At 37.9% G+C, this 18,529-nt stretch overlaps 1 protein-coding gene across 1 annotated transcript in view; it reads right to left on the bottom strand.

Moving 5' to 3' along the window:
- Positions 1-4,526: 4,526 nt before the first annotated feature.
- The window catches only part of LOC115256175 (transforming growth factor beta activator LRRC33-like), a 36,553-nt gene continuing 22,550 nt past the window's right edge, over positions 4,527-18,529 (bottom strand). Inside the window, exon 3 of the mRNA XM_062852385.1 lies at positions 4,527-12,148. Within this exon, the coding sequence (XP_062708369.1) occupies positions 10,330-12,148 (1,819 nt within the window). The 3' untranslated portion in view covers positions 4,527-10,329. The remainder of the gene's footprint in view (positions 12,149-18,529) is intronic.

Here is an 18,529-nt window from a genome sequence, read left to right as displayed (position 1 = left end):
AAGTAACCACAAACTTTATATCGTAACATTAATTCAATCGTATTATAGTTTAGCTAATGCGAGAAAACTTTTATTCTACACCTGTCAAGTAATAAAGCGTTTAATCTACATTATGAAAGCATTGAAGCATTATGGGATTTTGACAGTTCGTTATAGTTCTATAGGGACGTTGTTTAATGGTTCATTGCATTACCATGTTAAAAGCTTTATGGCAATCAATAATGCAAGGATTTATTACTTTTTATATGTCTTTACTAATGCTTTCATCGTTGATTGTAAACAAAACAAAAACCCTCAGTTCGAAAAAATCTGTAAAACATTTTTAGAAACACAACCATTCAAAAGAAAAGAAAAACAAACCAAAATTTTCATGGGTTGCTGCGTAGAACTTGGATTATCATGCTCAGATGTTGCTGTTTGAAAATTTATATTGTGTATGTTTTTTTTTTGTTTCTGGTTGGGAAATGAAGACAATCAGATGCTGAGGGAACAAAAAATATGTGGGGTTGAGGTATTGGTTTCATATCATGTACTGATTTATCGACCGTATTCTATAATTAACTTGATGATTTTGTGGCTATATCGGTCTCTTTCTACTCATAAGTATAAGGGAGTAGAGATCAAAGTGGATAATGAAATGATAGATATGATAGAATTCGCTAGGTAGCGAACAAGTGTGAAAATTTTATAGAAGGTGAAATTAGGCAAGTAGGCCATGTATTGAACGAATACATCGAATGCGTGAAACTTCTGCCGTGCGACCTGTTCTTTTAACCCTAAAAGGGATACCTTCATGGCCTCAGTTTCGTCACCTCGCTGAGTGTGTTCCATCATAGACGAGCTCTGAAAGGCGCCTGGGGTCCAAATGGACCCCAGGTATCCCTTTTAGGGTTAAACAGATCGGCTTGGTTAGTAGTTCATACCACCTTACCAAGATATCTATCATATCTATCATTTCATTATCCACTTTGATCTCTACTCCCTTATACTTATGAGTAGAAAGAGACCGATACAGCCACAAAATCATCAAGTTAATTATAGAATACGGTCGATAAATCAGTACATGATATGAAAAAGTTTGGCTCAAAAAGAAAAGTGTTCTATCCAATAAGATGTGGAGCCTCGTAGCCGTGCGGTTAGGGTCACCAAGCTTCTAATCGCACCATGCTATGGGGTGAGGGTTCAATTCCCGCTCCGGCCGATGAAACTTTTCGAGAGAACTGTTTCTTCTCCGCATCCACTGGTGCATGCTCCGTGTGTCCTTTGTCTAGTGTTAAGTTTCATTCAGTCTGTACAGCCTCTGGCTGAAGACGGTGTCCGCGTCTTTTTTTTAAAAGATCGAAAAAGCTAATTGGAAGAACACGCCGCGATATAGGCATACTCCTATGAACGGAGTGCGAATTCCGAAAAATCTACCGATCGATAGAATTTGTGATGAAAACAGAACAATACATAGGCAGTCGGGTGCCTGAAACTTTTGCCAGTCTTGGTAAGGTGGTATGAACTACCAACCAAGCCGATCTGTTTAAATGCACAGGTCGCACGGCAGAAGTTTCACGCATTCGATGTATTCGTTCAATACATGGCCTACTTGCCTAATTTCACCTTCTATACTCCATTGCACGGTGACGTCATCAAGAAATCGCTCTCTTTCTCTCCTACGAGAAAATAGAAAACAACAGGACCAACACCTGTCAAATTTGACAGGTACTGGTCCTGTTGTTTTCAAACTCTCTGAAAGAGCGAAAGATATAGAATTTCGCCGTGAGGTGGTCTATAAAATTTTCACACTTGTTCGCTACCTAGCGAATTCTATCATATCTGTCATTTCATTATCCACTTTGATCTCTACTCCCTTATACTTATGAGTAGAAAGAGACCGATATAGCCACAAAATCATCAAGTTAATTATAGAATACGGTCGATAAATCAGTACATGATATGGAAAAGTTTGACTCAAAAAGAAAAGTGTTCTATCCAATAAGATCGAAAAAGCTAATAGGAAGAACACGCCGCGATATAGGCATACTCCTATGAACGGAGTGCGAATTCCGAAAAATCTACCGATCGATAGAATTTGTGATGAAAGCAGAACAATACATAGGCAGTCGGGTGCCTGAAACTTTTGCCAGTCTTGGTAAGGTGGTATGAACTACCAACCAAGCCGATCTGTTTAAAAGCACAGGTCGCACGGCAGAAGTTTCACGCATTCGATGTATTCGTTCAATACATGGCCTACTTGCCTAATTTCACCTTCTATACTCCATTGCACGGTGACGTCATCAAGAAATCGCTCTCTTTCTCTCCTACGAGAAAATAGAAAACAACAGGACCAACACCTGTCAAATTTGACAGGTACTGGTCCTGTTGTTTTCAAACTCTCTGAAAGAGCGAAAGATATAGAATTTCGCCGTGAGGTGGTCTATAAAATTTTCACACTTGTTCGCTACCTAGCGAATTCTATCATATCTATCATTTCATTATCCACTTTGATCTCTACTCCCTTATACTTATGAGTAGAAAGAGACCGATATAGCCACAAAATCATCAAGTTAATTATAGAATACGGTCGATAAATCAGTACATGATATGGAAAAGTTTGACTCAAAAAGAAAAGTGTTCTATCCAATAAGATCGAACAAGCTAATAGGAAGAACACGCCGCGATATAGGCATACTCCTATGAACGGAGTGCGAATTCCGAAAGAGCTACCGATCGATAGAATTTGTGATGAAAACAGAACAATACATAGGCAATCGGGTGCCTGAAACTTTTGCCAGTCTTGGTAAGGTGGTATGAACTACCAACCAAGCCGATCTGTTTAAAAGCACCGGTCGCACGGCAGAAGTTTCACGCATTCGATGTATTCGTTCAATACATGGCCTACTTGCCTAATTTCACCTTCTATAAAATTTTCACACTTGTTCGCTACCTAGCGAATTCTATCAGATCTATCATTTCATTATCCACTTTGATCTCTACTCCCTTATACTTATGAGTAGAAAGAGACCGATATAGCCACAAAATCATCAAGGTATTGATTTCCTAATTTTAACATAGTCCCCGATTTCATGAAAGAAATGGTGGAAGTGAGCATGTATGAAAACAATAAGAACAGAATCAACACAGACTAATTTATATATTTATATTATCTTCGTTTGTTGAATCAATCGGTTCTGTAATCACTTATTTTCGAATGAATTTGGGAGAGTAAGATGGCTTTCAGACCCTAGCACAACTTTTAAGAGCAGCACAATAAAGCACGAGCTGACTATACGTTACTTAATGTTGAACATTTTTCCAGGTGCAAAATACATGGTAGTCGTAGCACAGCGTTAGCGCGTCCGAGTTTCACCGCGGACCAGTTTCAGCAGTCTAGGTTCAATTCCCAAAATAGAAAAAAAAACATCAGAGTGAGAGTATCGAACAGGTATGAGAAGATAAAAATAGACAAAAAAATAAAACATACTTTTTTTGTTTTGTTGACATGATGCCTTAAGGCGAAACTGGACGCTTTTCCTATTTTTTTTTGGTTTTTGATTTTTTATTAAATAACGAAGCAATATATTCAAAATCGGTTTTCATACACAGTTAGAGGAAGGATCGAGCTATCTCCTGGATTTTTTCAGATGTAAAACTTTTAACAATATTTCAAAAACCATATTTTTCTATAAATTCATTCAAAAATGGTTTCCAAAAAACTGAAAAACATTTTCAACCTGGAAAAAAATCAGAAGATACCTTGATCCTTCCTCTAACTGCGTACGAAAACCGATTTTGAAAATATTGCCTCGTTATTTAATAAAAAATCAATAACCAAAAAGTGAGGAAATGCTTCCAGTTTCGCCCTAAGTATGCATTCTGTACTATTTCATTGCATTAGCTATATGGTACAAGAATTTATATGCTTTAGCAATCGCCAAAGTAAAGCTTGCTTTAAATCAACAGTAGTAGTGCCACTTTCGACTTTAAACCTACTTTAATGGTACCTATGTGACAAAACAACTTTATATCGCATGTCATATAATACACTATAAAGCGAAACTAATGCTCCATATCCAGCGTCATGGTTACTTGGGTCAGCTTTCAATTGATGCAAAAAATTTGAAAATCGGTGGTTGCCAACACGGTAAAAAAAGTTTTGGAGAAAAAATCCAAGATGGCGACTTTAACCAATATGGCCGACCCATCTTTTTATAGCTATAAATAGTAGCTCTATCTTTCCTCTTCTTAACAACAGCTCTAACTAACGGGGGGTCTATAAATTTGAGTAACCAAATGAATTACTTTTTTGGCGAGGGCTTTCAGAAAGTCGCCACCTTAAGCATTTCTTAAGATAAGGTGTAAATAGTGGGTCGGTCTCAGCGTTACTCATTATCAGAGAGATATTGAGGTGGGTTTATTTTACCCCGGTGGGGTATATTAAACCGATTTCCCTTATATCCATCCAGACAAAGAACAAACAGAGGAGGTTGTGTTAGCTTCTGTATAGGTGCTTAACTCATTTAATTTCATAGATTGCCAGATTTAATGGTAATAGTTCAATAGGTAGTTAGCAATCAGAGTGGATTAGAAAGAGTTGGCACCTACAATACACCAACACTAACACACAAGGGATACGTTGATAATAGCAGAATTGCAGAAGGGCAAAAAACTGTTGTAAAGGCGTACTATCAGGGATGTGATATCTTTGCGAATAATACAAATGATTGATGATATTTCATCTGTTCAGTAGTTCAATGTCTTTTATTTAAATACATGGTCCAAAAAAACAATCAACTTTTGTTCTAAATTTTAGCTTTTAATGATAGCTTCCGACTAAAACCTAATAAATCCTAAGTTTTGATTCCCCCATCTGGAAGAGGGGAAACGGGAAAAGTATTGATTTACATTTTTGGGATTTCGAAAAAAATCGAGATTTTTCGATATCCTTCTTCTTTTACTACTTCTTTATGGCTCGACGTTCACATTGGAACTTGACCTGCCTCTATTCAACTAAGTGTTCTTAGAGCATTTCCACAGTTATTAATTGAAGGGCACAGAAGTTGTAGGAAATGATGTTTTGAATAACTTTGTCTAAGACACCAAGTTTGTAACTGCGTTATTTTACGTTTTTTCGCATGCGTATAGAGTATTGCCTATATTGTGTAGATTGATGCTTGAAATATAGCCCAAACAAATATAAAGACCGCTACAACTACAGGGGGTGGCCAAAATGTGTGGGATCGGCAACTTTTTTTTTCCCTTACAAAAAAGTTTAACATGCTGTTACTTTTCTTTCATAGAGTGCATCAAAAATAGTAAAATTTTGACTGTTTGTCATCATTGGTACAAATTTGGGCTCGATTGGTTAATCTTTCGCGAAGCAAGAACCGTTCTTGTAAAGCATTATTTTTAGATAACCAATTTTTGAACTGTCATATTTCCGAAACCAGTGAATCGAATCGAATGAAGTTTTGAGCGTTTATCAACAATATACTGATACTCGATACGACATTATGAAATGTAATATTTTCTCACGACGAATAAAGTTATACCGGTTTGACGTTTTCACCCATATAGAGGAAAATAAGTCAAATTTATAAAACCACAAATTACTAAATGTGCTCTTCCTTCAATCCAAATAGGCCCTAATATATCTGATTAGAGATATCTTGAGAACAGTTGTAGAAAATCTTTGGATATCAAAACTAAAATTTATTGACATTAATGTAAAAAAAATACATTTTTTCGTAACAGATCCAAATTTGTCAATCCATGATAACTTTTTTCAACGTTTTAAAAGTACCAATGTTTAAGTAACGGTTGAAGCATTATCATATTGTCGATAAACGTTCAAAATGTCATTCAATTCGGTTTACTGGTTTCTCAGATACGACACTTCAAAAATAAGCTGTCTGAAAAATAGTGTTCTACGAAAACGGTTCTAGCTTTGCGAAATATTAACCAATCGAGCTCAAATTTGTACCAATGATGCACATATTATAGGTTGATAAACAGTCAAAACTTTACAATTTTTGATGAGCTCTGTGAAAAGTTACAGCATGTTGAACTTTTTTGTGAAAAAAAGTTGTCTATCCCAAACATTTTGGCCACCCCCTGTATATTATTTTTGAAATTACCAATATGATATGTTCTGCAAAATTGAGTGTTTAACCATTATCAATAAGTATGTAGAACATGAAAAATACAGAATTAAAACTAAAAAAAAAAACATTGAGGACAAAACAGCTTTTTCAAAGGGTTGTGTCGGTAGACTTTGGTGAAGACATCTAATTTGTATCTCGAAAAATTCAAACAATACATTTTCTTCCTAACTCATTTTTATCATTTTTACCAATAGTTGAAGATAGCGCGTTGTTGTAGTGATAAACTTTCTCGAAGACACCATGACGCTAAACAGCATGGTTTATTCACCAACTGCTCGATACAGTAGAAGGATTCTGGCGTTCAATATAAGAAATCTTAAAAACATCATTTCGTAGAAACACTGTTTCTTGAGAATCGCCTGACGAGTAATTTTGATGGTAGCTGCACAACCTCTAAAGCTTAATTTTTTCTTTTTTTATATCGTGCATTCAACCGAAATAACAATCGAAAAACCTCGATGTTTCTCCTTTCTCCCAATGAATATATGAGAAATTAGATCGCTAATGGCGCTGTTGTCAATAATTTAAATGAATTTATTTCATACCTGGGGTGTAACTATTCCTTGGCTTTAAATGCACATGTTGTAGTAAATGTTTTGTTTTGATAATTATAATTGATTTGACACTTCTAGGACCATCAATGACGCTGTAAGGACGTGGCAAACTATATGATGGTCACACGAACGCTCGCGGCATTGACATTCTGTGGCTGGATATTCTAATCCTCTTCCAGAAGCTCTAGCGTGCGTAGTAGAGTGGGTCATCGTTTATATGGGAAAATGAAAAATTCAATGGTATCCCATCAGAGCAAAACTTTTTTGATCCCATTTCAGGACCCAAATAAGTGTGCAAAATATGGGCACGATCGGTTATGTCTACGTTTTGCGCATCGCGTTTGAAGTTTGTATGGGGTTTTACATGGGAAAACACACTTTTTTGCATTTTTCTTATAACAAGCTCGAATTTGTCTAAGACCGTGTAACCGATAAAGTGAAAACATAGCCTAGGATGTCCTGATAAACTTTGTGGAAGACCGCGAAGTGATCTGATGCTTATGCAAAAAGTTATAGCGTTGACATTGCTTGGCGAAACAGCATGATTTTGTTGCTATTGTTATTCCTTTACAATATGCTAAAACATAAACACATGCATGCGGTTCATTGGTTATAACTATTTTCACAAGCATCGGATCACTTTGCGGTCTTCAACAAAGTTTTTCAGAACATCCCAGGCTATCATTTTACAGTATCGATTAAAAAGTTTCAGACAAACTTTTTTAACTTATGGCTAATATGCAAAAAAGTATGTTTTCCCATATAAAGTCCCATACAAATTTCAATTGCAATGCGCAAAATGTAGACGCAACCGATCGTGCTCAAATTTTGCACAGATACTCAGGACTCGAAGTGGAACCAAAAAAGCTTTGATCTGAGAAAACGGTTCCGATGACCCACACTAGTGCGTAGCTTTTTTCTTTTAAATAAACACACGAAAGAAGAAGATAAAAGAGGGGGCACACAGTGTCAAAATTTTTGATTATAAGCCTTTCCGCGAGACCTGCAACCTAAATGAGGTATTAAGAAGCCCTGCATAAGAGGTAAACACCTAAAACAAAAACATGAGTGGTTAGTGTAGAATTAGCTAAATGTTAAAATACACGTTAATAAAAACCAAAAAATAAAAAAAAAACTGGGGTGGATTCTGTGCATAAGGCGTGAATAATGACATCTGGTATGGCAATACTCAAATATTAATCGGCGATTTTTCCATACAAACAGCGATTATTTCATAATTGAATAATACCTGAAGCAGTCCTCAACATTAAACCAATAACTCGTTGAGGTATTTCATCAATATCATCAAAATACCAAAAATAAGTTATTTTCAATACCTGGATAACCGACCAAAACCTTGTCTTGGTATGATACCTGACTTTGATGTGCTGCAGTTCTGTGCCAGTTATTTGTTCCTGCTCGGGACCCCATCCCGATGTCAATTATTCACAGGTCTGGGTGAACGTATATGTTTGCCTGTATTTGTCGATAAAAATATGTAAACAAACCGATCAGCTGATCGCGACGTCACGTTCGCCAGAAAATTTGTTCGCAGCTTCTGGAACGTGACGTCACCTTCGTCAACTTCGTGCGATTTCGGCTTGCCGAAGTTGACATGACACCACCGACAAACCGACGTGCCAGCTCATACAACTTTTCCAATTTTTCTTGGCGAATAAGTTCTCCTTTTAATCACTAGCTCCATCTGTGCGACGATTTACACAGCTTCCTCTTTATGTGTGCGTGCCACGGCATGTGTATGGGAAAAGTTTATAACAAAAAAATGGGCATCGTCAAATTTTTCGCTATTCAAAAATAGAGGCTTTCAGCTTTCATTTGCAGGGTCCCTCAAAAAAATCCACCGAGGGATCCCGAGCAACCTTTTCAGAATACCGTTTTTCTCCATACAAAATGCACGGTTCCAAATTAATCCCTATTTCTACTTAACAAACATACCCAATTTTTGTATGAAAAAGTTCCCCCGATAGAATATTTCGATGTTGGGCTTGAATGAAAGCTGGTAGCGTCCACTTTCACGTAGCGTAAAAATTAGCGATGCCCATTTTTTTGTAATAATTTTGTTCTACCAGACACACCGTGCGTGCGTACAGGAACTTTACCTTGTCAAACTATTTTACACATTTTGAAGTAATAACCTGCATTCAATGTTTTCCGCAATAAGAAGACATTTCGTTATGAACGTTGAAATGAAATTTCATCCGGTGAAAGTTTTTATGTTTGGGATATTTTATTTCGGACTTATTGACTATTTTGCTTCATATATCGAAGGATTTCTTTGAATAGCTTTATTGCATGGTTGATTGTATCTTCTATTGGTGAGATAGAAATAAGAGTGTATTTGATGTTTACATTGATCAGCTGTAGATTTTCGCGCTGTTTTATGACATCTTCTTCAAGGTTTCTTTTGTCAAAAGACGAAAATGACAGAACGAGTTACGATTTCAAAACGGTTTGAAGTTAGAATTTCTTGCCAATCTTGAAAACAGAGTGTCACGTCGGTTTGTCGGTGATGACACGACTACTACTTCCAAATTTTCATATCACAAACACCACTTTGCCCGATGGGCCTAACCTGGTGAAATTTAGAGCATTGACCCCATCCAACAGCGGCAGCAGCAGTGTTGCTGATAAAATAAAATATTACCCAAACACTAATCACTTCCGAAGAAAATTCCGAGGACATGAAAGTTTGATAATAATTGAGATTTTGACATCGCGGGGCACTTGCCCTCTCTTTCATCCCGCTCTTTGTTGTGTTTGTTTTGGAGAGTGAGTGAGAAAAGAGAAAGCTGCGCAAGTCTGGGACACGGTTTATATGGGAAAATATAAAAAATGGAAAAACCCCAACTCCTGTATACTTTTCAAGTACCGTTTTGCTCCCATATCAACTGTGCAAAATTTCAGATCGATCGGAGAAACTATATTTTAGCGCCCGCCATTCGTAGTTTTTCATACGATTTACTATGGAAAAAAAAAATTACTTCTTCAAAGAAAAATCGCTTGCGGTCACACCTTGATCCTTTAAAATAAGTCGATGAATGATTTCTGTAGAAAACATTACGAAGAATCAGACCTCCGAAGACCGCAAAGCGATGCGACGTTCCTGTAAAAAGTTGAATTCTTCTCACCGATCGATAAAATTACGAGATTTTATTATTTATTGTTATTCCTTACGTGTTAAACGGCGTTGCAACGCTATTTGGTTTTCAGCTAATAACTTTTTTCACATGCCTTATATCGCTTTGCAGTCTTCGAATGGTTGGTTCCTCGTAAAATTTCCTATAGAAATCATTCATCGATTTATTTTTAGGGGTTAAGGGGCAACCTGAGGCGATTTTTCTTTGACAACGTGATTTTCCCCATAGTATATTGTATGAAAACTTAAAATGACTGGCGCTAAAATATAGTCTTTCCGATCGAGCTGAAATCAAAAAGCTCAAAAAGTGTACAGGAGTGAAACGTCTTTTTCTGTCCCATACTAGCGCACGCCAGTGCCCGGAAGGGGGAGGAACAAAATTTCGGATTTCTGAGTTTCTAGTCGGGAGCAATTAAAAAAGGTGAAATCTAGAGCTGAGCAGAACAAATTTGAACCGTGATATGATAGATCATAAACTACTCGTTTTTCCATAGATTAAAGGTGCATTATTTCTTTCAACTCTTATCTGGAGATGCTCCATAACTTTTTTCAGACGTTCTTCCTCCCTCTTCTTATCTAAAACTTCATATCTCAGCATGCGAATAATTGCATCAATTCGATTTTTTTCGTCAATTTTCTGGTTAAACGAAGTATGAGTATTTTCAGTTTTCGTCCTACGACGATTCGACAGGTCAGTGGTCCAAGTGTCTCTTTGACGAACAAAATTTATGACTCTGCTTAGCATTTCTTTGTCTGCAATTTCGCCTTCCCTTGTTATATGATACGTAATGCGCTTGGTTTCGATAAGAATTGCCATGCTTGATTTGAAATTTTTGGATTCAAGTTGTCTGTTTATGATAATGTTTAATTCATTTTGTTTTCTTGTCACTGATTCTTTAGCGTTGGCAATATCTTGGTAGATTTGCAATCTTCTTCTATCAGCTCCTGGATCTAATTGCCTGATCAATTCAATGTAGGTATATTGTGTGTTGTAATGCCTTTGTGGACATTTATATTTCAATCTATCGTAGTTTGATTGTTCATGAAAATATGTATGTCTGACTATTTCATTTAGTACATCATTGAAAGTATTCCAATAGTCCGTACAACAAATCCCTTGCACAGATTTGAATGCTTCATTACAATATGTTACTTTATCTTTTGCAATATTTGCGAAAAATGTCACTTCAGCACATATCCATTGGTTATTCGATACAAACAAATTTTCTACTGTTCTCGGTAAAGATTGTTGCTGAATCCCAAGAAATTGGTTGCTATTTAGTCTTAACTCCTTTAAAGATGTAAAGAATGAAAGTGAGGATAAATAGGAAAGCCGGTTATGGGATAAATCCAGCGAAATGAGTTTATGTGGCCTTCTAGGTGCGGTAGGTATAACAAATTCTAATATATTATTGTGTGCAAGATTCAGTTCCTTTAGATTTTCAAACTTTTCTGAATATTCGAAGGTTTCCATCGTGTTTTTTGATACGTCCAATACCTCCATTAGTTGACAATTTATAAAATTTGGCTGTGATGCTAGCTTGTTACTGGACAATATCAATGATTTTAACAAGCACTCTCCATTTGTTACTAATGTTGACAAAACATTATTACCAATATTCAGATATTCCATTTGTAACGTTATTTTAAGGCTAGTCAATTTATTGTTGCTTATGTCTACAGCTTGAAGGTTTCGCGATGATAAGGTAAGATCTAAGTTGGTTAGTTGGTTGTGTGATAGGTCGATGTTTTCGATTTGAATTTGTCTAATGAATTGATTCTTGTCAATATGTGCAAACGTATTATTTGATCCATTGAATGTTTTTAATCGTGGTATGTATTGAAAAGTTGGTAGTTGATCAATTTTGTTCCCGTTTATAGAAAGATCGTTTAAGAAACTATTGCTTCCAAAATTATAAGTGATAGTGTTTATGTCGTTGTTTGTTAAAATTAACTGCTTCAATTTACGAGCACCATTCAATACTTTAGCTGGAAGAGTCTGCAAGCGGTTTCCTTCAAGGAACAAATTTTCAAGCTGTGTAGCATTATCGAATGCGCTGTCCTCTATTGTAACGATTTCAAGCTGATTTAAATTCAATAATTTCATGCTCGGATATGCATCAATCAATGATTTTGGCAAATAGTGTAAGATAGATTTTCTGAACGTTATAACTTGCTTTTGTGGTTCATGCTTAAAGGTATGAATTTGACCTTCGCTTATGTTGACTCCATGAATCTGACAATCATAATGTTGCACCGATGTTTTGCACATGTGGGATCGTTGGTTGCTGGAAAATAATAATTTGAATTATAATTCATAGATGATCAATACACTACATATGGCTGGATTTAAAGATAAATGTGGAACTCTAGGGCCACAGTGTTGCGGGGACCCACTTTCTAAGGGGTATATTTTTGCTCATAAGGCAGCATCCATTTATTACGTAACGCGAAAATCTACATTTTTCGATCCCCCCCCCCCTCCGTAATGCTTTTTTGTATGAAAATCCTAATATTTTTGTATGGGTCGTAACGCTCGGCCGTACTCCCCCCTCCCCCTAGAGCGTTACGTAATTTGTGGACGGCGCCTAATGAATGAAAAAAATATATTAAGAACAACATCAATAAATCTTTCAAAAAAGTATTATCATTTATGCTGTTTTGAAAGGAATTCAAACGAGGACAGTAATTAGCGTAGCAAGAAAACAAATAGAAACCCAATATGTACAATTAATTCAGAGAGGAGAACCAGATTTAACCTTCGTCGTGCATTAGGGTCATTGTGACCCAAAACGCGATCTCAAGCATTCATTCTCTTTTGTTAATAAACTTATCGTAATGAAACTTCTTGACTTTTAATATTTTGCAGAAACGAAGCATTTAAAAAATCCTTAAAAAGACGCCACAAAATGGAAAATAGCGCCATAAAGTAGTTACGAATATGTAATGCATTGTGGTCATTATGACCCAGAAATTCAAATTCTTATAGAATGATGATTTTTTTACCAATTCAAATGACCAATGTCTTATTTGAAAGATAATTTCTTCAAGAATGTGTTGACATGTTGAAACAGTGGTTTCAGGAACATTGGCCACCGGGAATCTGATACACAGGGCACCATGTCGGACATGTGCGATATCATTACATTTTTCCAGTAGTTATGGAATATCTCGCGTTCTAGACTACTTAGAAGGATAATGTCTTCGGTAAAGTTGCTCAGAAGACTAAAAGCTTTCACATAGAAAACAATTTAGTTCGAGAACTACTCACTGCGTGGTGTTAGTGTTCCTAGGAGCTCTCAGTTCAGCCTGAACGCCGTAAAGCTCGTGTTCTGGACCACTTAAAAGGATACTGTTTTCGGCAAAGTTGCTGAGAAGACTAACAGCTTTCACATAGAAAATCATTTAGTTCGTGAGTTACTCACTGCATGGCGCAAGTGGTTTTAGGAGCTTCCAGATCAGTCAAAACGTCGTATATCTCGTGTTCTGGGCCACTTTGAAGGATTCTGTCTTCGGCAAAGTTTCTCAGAAGACTAAGAGCTTTCACATGGAAAACAATTTAGTTCGAAAATCACTCAGTGTTCTTATGAGCTTCCAGTTCAGTCTGAACGTCGTATCCCAAGTAACATTTTTATGACCAATTCGTCTTGTAGAAATTTTGAAATCCGTCATAAAACCTTATACCTTTTTTTTGGTTTCATGGTAGTTTTGAAAACCGCTTCTAGTCTATTTGACTAAAAAATGTTACTTTGGATATCTCGTGTTCTGGATAGGGTTACCATATTGTTCACACATGAAAAGAGTACTTTTAAGAATTCTGATAAAAGAGTACAGTAATCAAGTAAATATTGATTTTTTTTTCGATTAAATACTGTTTGACACTCTCGAAGATTTTGATATTTCAATTCTGTAAACCATACTTGACACCTAAAAGGTAGGTACATTTTCTAACGAAGTAAAAAACTAAAGTTGTGTCTACTGAATACATCACTGGATAGTTATTACAGCAAGTTTTAATCTTACATTTTTCAGTATTCTTGCTAACTATTGACCAATCCAAATACTTGTGTGTTAGTGATTTGTTTTCAAATTCCTTTCCTTAAGAATTAGCGAGAACTGTCAATGTTTTTGTTCTCCCGTAGATGGATTTCGTGCAATAGGTTTCGTAAGACTTTTTTTTAGTTTTTTTGTGAAACTGACCTAGTATTTTCATCATCATCACACGTGACGCTTACGCCGAGGACTTAGCATCGAATCCCAAACCCGACAAACTCGCAAAATGTGAGTTCTTTCTTCGGAAAGGCTAAAATCTCGTTAATACAGATTACAAACTTCTTTTAAGAACTCAATGGAAAATGTAACTCACTGCTTCGTCCAAGACATTTAAAACTAAAGCCTGTGTTTCGTCTAGGGCCAGGGCTACGTTGTGTGGTGAGGAGGGAGGATCCAGGCGACGACAAACAACTACTTTGGTTTAAAACTTTGGATATATATTTGCCCCCGAGAGGCACACGCCTGCTCGGGAGTGATCTTCACTTACAATTCTAATCTACATGAATTCGCGTGCACCTTATATAGGTGCACACAGTACGGATGGACAATTGAATATAAAATTTATTGTTGATTAACCGCGCGCGCTGCTTTCTGCAGCTTGGCGCAATCGTAGATTGGCGCCAAGGCAGAGAAGCTGCACGCTGGATGGTGACAATTGTGCGCTGCGTTGAAGGGAACAATGGGCAGCAATTTCAATGACCGATCTCTGCACAGCACACGCTTGGATTGGAATCAATTAGCCAGAGATGACGCCGACAACGGGTCGAGATCGAACATCCCGGCGCCTCAAAACGAAACTATTTTTCGTTTTCAATTTTTGACCACGGTGACTGCGTAGCTTGCCGTCGTCGGTAGGATGGAAGGATGACGATTATTTGCTACTGCCACAGCCGCAGGTAGTATTCCGATGATCGTGGTACGTTTGCCTGCCTTCATACACGTTGGTCGTCCGATGGAAAGATGATCGTGGAATGCGGAGTGCTTGAATGGTGATTGGGTTTGATTGATCCGGATGCTAGGTAGTTGGTTGATTGTTCTGGGGTGCTGGCAGGTGGGAGATTCTTGCTTGACGGACGACAAGCGTGACCTGACTACGCCGAGTGGAAGGTCAGAATTCCCGGATGCCTGCGGATACTGCCAGTGGTCGAGTCGGAATGAAGCTTACGCTTCGGAAGATCCACGCGCCGGTGGAGTGCCGTTTGACTCGCCAGTAGGATGGTGTTGGGTATGCCGTCGGTCTGATGCGATCAGTCCGAGTGTGGACGCGCCGGTCCGGAGGGTGGTTGTTTGTTCCCGGCGCCTCAAAACGAAATTAATTTTCGTTTTCAATTTCTGTACCTGCGTGAGCCAGTGTGACCTGGCGATCGGATGGATGATCGTTGTCGTCGATGCTTCTGCAAGCCGACCGGTGGTGCGTCGACGACTGATTTTGGATGGAATGGTTGGTTGATGATGCTGGTCGATGGGAGATTCCCGCTGCGTTGGACTGCAGCTTGGCCTGACTACGCCGAGTGGAAGGCCGGAATTCCCTATTGCCAGCAGATGCTGCCGATGACCGAATCATAGATGAAGGACTAGCTTCGGAAGCTCCACGCGCCGGTGGAAGGAAAACCAGGATGATTCGGTCGTTTGGAAGATGGATGGGCCGTCGGAGTAGATGCCACTATTCCGATTGTGGACACGCCGGTCCGGAGGGTGGATGGTTTGTTTTCCTTGGACACGCCGGTCCGGAATTTGGACACACCAGTTGGAGCAAAGCACGCCGGCTTGGAAGGAAACTGTACTTCTTTGGTGTTTGGTTGCTCCAGTATGCTTGAGCTCGCCGGCTCGGAGATGGATTCGCTGCTCCGTGGAATGGACACGCCGGTCCGGGTAGGATTGGATCGTTGTCTTCATCGTTGTATCCTGGGTCCCGTCGAAATGGATGATCCGTGGTCGCTCCTTGGCAACCGGTCCCGGGAGTGTCGGTTCGAGACCGCTCTTGGCGATCAATCCTGGTCACGGCACCATGTTTCGTTCAGGGCTAGGACTACGTTGTGTGGATGATAGGAGGGGGGGGGGGGGCTCCAGGCGACGAAGAACAACAGGTTTGAAATCCAAACTATATATTTGCCATCGAGACAGACGGCGTGTCTGCTCGATGGGGAAACGAGAAAACTTATAGCTACAATACAAAATTCTGTCGCCTTATATAGGCGACACAGTACGGAGATGAAACAAAACATAGTAGAATTAAATCTATAGCCGCGCGCGCCGCAATGCGCTGGATGCTGGCTTGCACGGTGCCTACCATGTCGTCGGGCTGACGACGAGTTGGATCAAACAATGCGCAGCCAGCGCGGTTGAATGGATCGCTGCTTGGATGTGGCTGAACAGCCAACGTTTGCGCCGCTTTAGGCGCGAGATACAACAGCCTGCTTTCAAAAGCTAACATATTACACAAAACGAAATACTTTCGTTATTATTTACCCTCTCTTCCGATTATTGCAAGCCATATAGTAAAGCCATTTTTGTAATACAATTTAGTAAACGACAGTTTTAACAACATTTTTCAGCAAGAAGTAAATCATAATCTGAATGAATTAATGTGATTTCAATGGAATAAAGGGAAAATAAAGATGGCATTTCTTCTGCAGATAAGACCTATCGAAATGTGTGCTAAAATTTTGATTATTTTGATTGATTTTTATCAGAAAAATGTAATTTTGCAAAAAAGAGTACAATTTGGCCCATTTTACCAAAACGAATAGTACGCCAAATTTTTTGCTGGAAAAGAGTACATGTACTCTAAAAAGAGTACGTCTGGTAACCCTAGTTCTGGACCACTTAGAACAGTGTTCCCAAAACTTTTGGTATCGCCCCATTGGAGCTTGAGAAACAAAATTCGCTCCCTAAATGATTTAGTTTTCTACAATACAAAACCGAAACTGTTCTTAGCTGAATCCCTTAAAAGCTCACTATTTGATGGTACTGTGGCGAAACCAGTAGTGGCATTTAATGTATCTAAAATAGTATCACTTTTATTTTCATTGCATCGGCTGTTTTTCTACTCTCCGCAACAACCAATGTGGCGCTAGCTTCTATGCGCGGAAAATCGCTAAAAGTAAATCGCAAAAATATTGTATGGCGAATAGCATCTAAAGGCACATTTCTCGAAGGGGAATACATTATTCGAAAAAATATTTGGTAGTGGTTGTGCACAAGGGCAAGCACTATTATGCCTACCAAATACTTTTGTAGGAAGAGCTTTCTATGTCAAGTAATTCAAGTTTAGATGCTTTTCGCCATACAAAATTATATGGATTTACTCCTGCTGATCAACTGTGGTTGCACGTCAAGCGGGTAGTCCATTGTTTCATAAATTCATTGAGTTCTTTGCATTTGAATAAAATATTCTATTGATCGTTCTTATATAAGTTTTGAAATCATATTTGTGTTATATTCTTGAACATAATAGATCGAACTTATACCAGTTATACCAGTGTTCCAAAAGGAGGTTCTTCAACGCTAGTGAGTCAATGTTTGAAAACAATCACAAAACCATATTTTTTGCAGCAAGTTGAACTCTTAAATGTATTGGTATATTTTCAAACATAGTCGGCTTTTCTCAGTAATTGAAGATAAAGAAAAATGAAGAATAGGGTAGGTAATCAAACTTTGAACCATATTGCGGCTTTCTGAAGCAGTGCAAATTTTAAGTGATTTTTTCTCCCACATGGAAATAATTTACTACGGCAAAATCGTATGTACATGAAAGCCACGGGTATAAGCTTTCTGTTAAATGGTAAAAAGTTTGTATTTGCACCGAATTTCATTGAAATATTCGATTTTTCATCAACAATGATTTTAGGGTAGGTAATCAAAAGTTGAACCAAATTGCGGTTTTCCAAAGTAGCGCAAATTTTGAGTGTTTTTTTCTCCCAAATGGAATTAATTTACTACAGCAAAATCTTATGTACATGAAAGCCGCTTTCTGTTAAGTGGTAAAAACTTTGTATTTGCACCGAATTTCATTGAAAAATTCGACTATTTGTCAACAATGATTTTAATCTTAATTTGAACCATCCTAATCATAATTTGAACCAATTTTAATCTTAATTTGAACTACTGGCGGCAGCAGCTCGAGCATCTCCCACAACAGCCAATTTCGTGCTGAACAGTAGAAAAACACATGGATCTGCTAATTCCCATAACTATTTTTCGTTAGTCAGTGGAATTTCAACTAAGAATGTTCTAAACTCTTCAGGAACTTGGAAACTAAATTTGGAATTTTTCATCCCCCAAGAGTAAACAAAACAACCACTAGCGCAGTCTGCTGGCCAACACTGGAAGCTCGCCCCCGTTTACTAGTTCAAATTAAGATTACAAATGGTTCAACTTAAGATAACATTCTCCAAGTAAGAATTACTTAAATTTGATAATTTTATGACAAATAATTCGAAATATTATTCGGTTGGTCGATTCTACGATAAATAAGCTTTCATTTGACGTGTTCACATATTGCGTGTGATACAATGCATGAGCTGTACGAGTGCACCGAAAATGTGCTTTCTCTGAGGGGAAATGAGTGAAATCACAGTGATTTTTCAATTGCCTGTTTTCCATGACAAAAACGC

The sequence above is a fragment of the Aedes albopictus genome, chromosome 2, assembly GCF_035046485.1.
Source record: "Aedes albopictus strain Foshan chromosome 2, AalbF5, whole genome shotgun sequence".
NCBI lineage: Eukaryota > Metazoa > Arthropoda > Insecta > Diptera > Culicidae > Aedes > Aedes albopictus.
The sequence above is the reverse complement of the archived record's forward strand: the minus strand, read 5'-3'. Positions and strand labels throughout refer to the sequence as shown.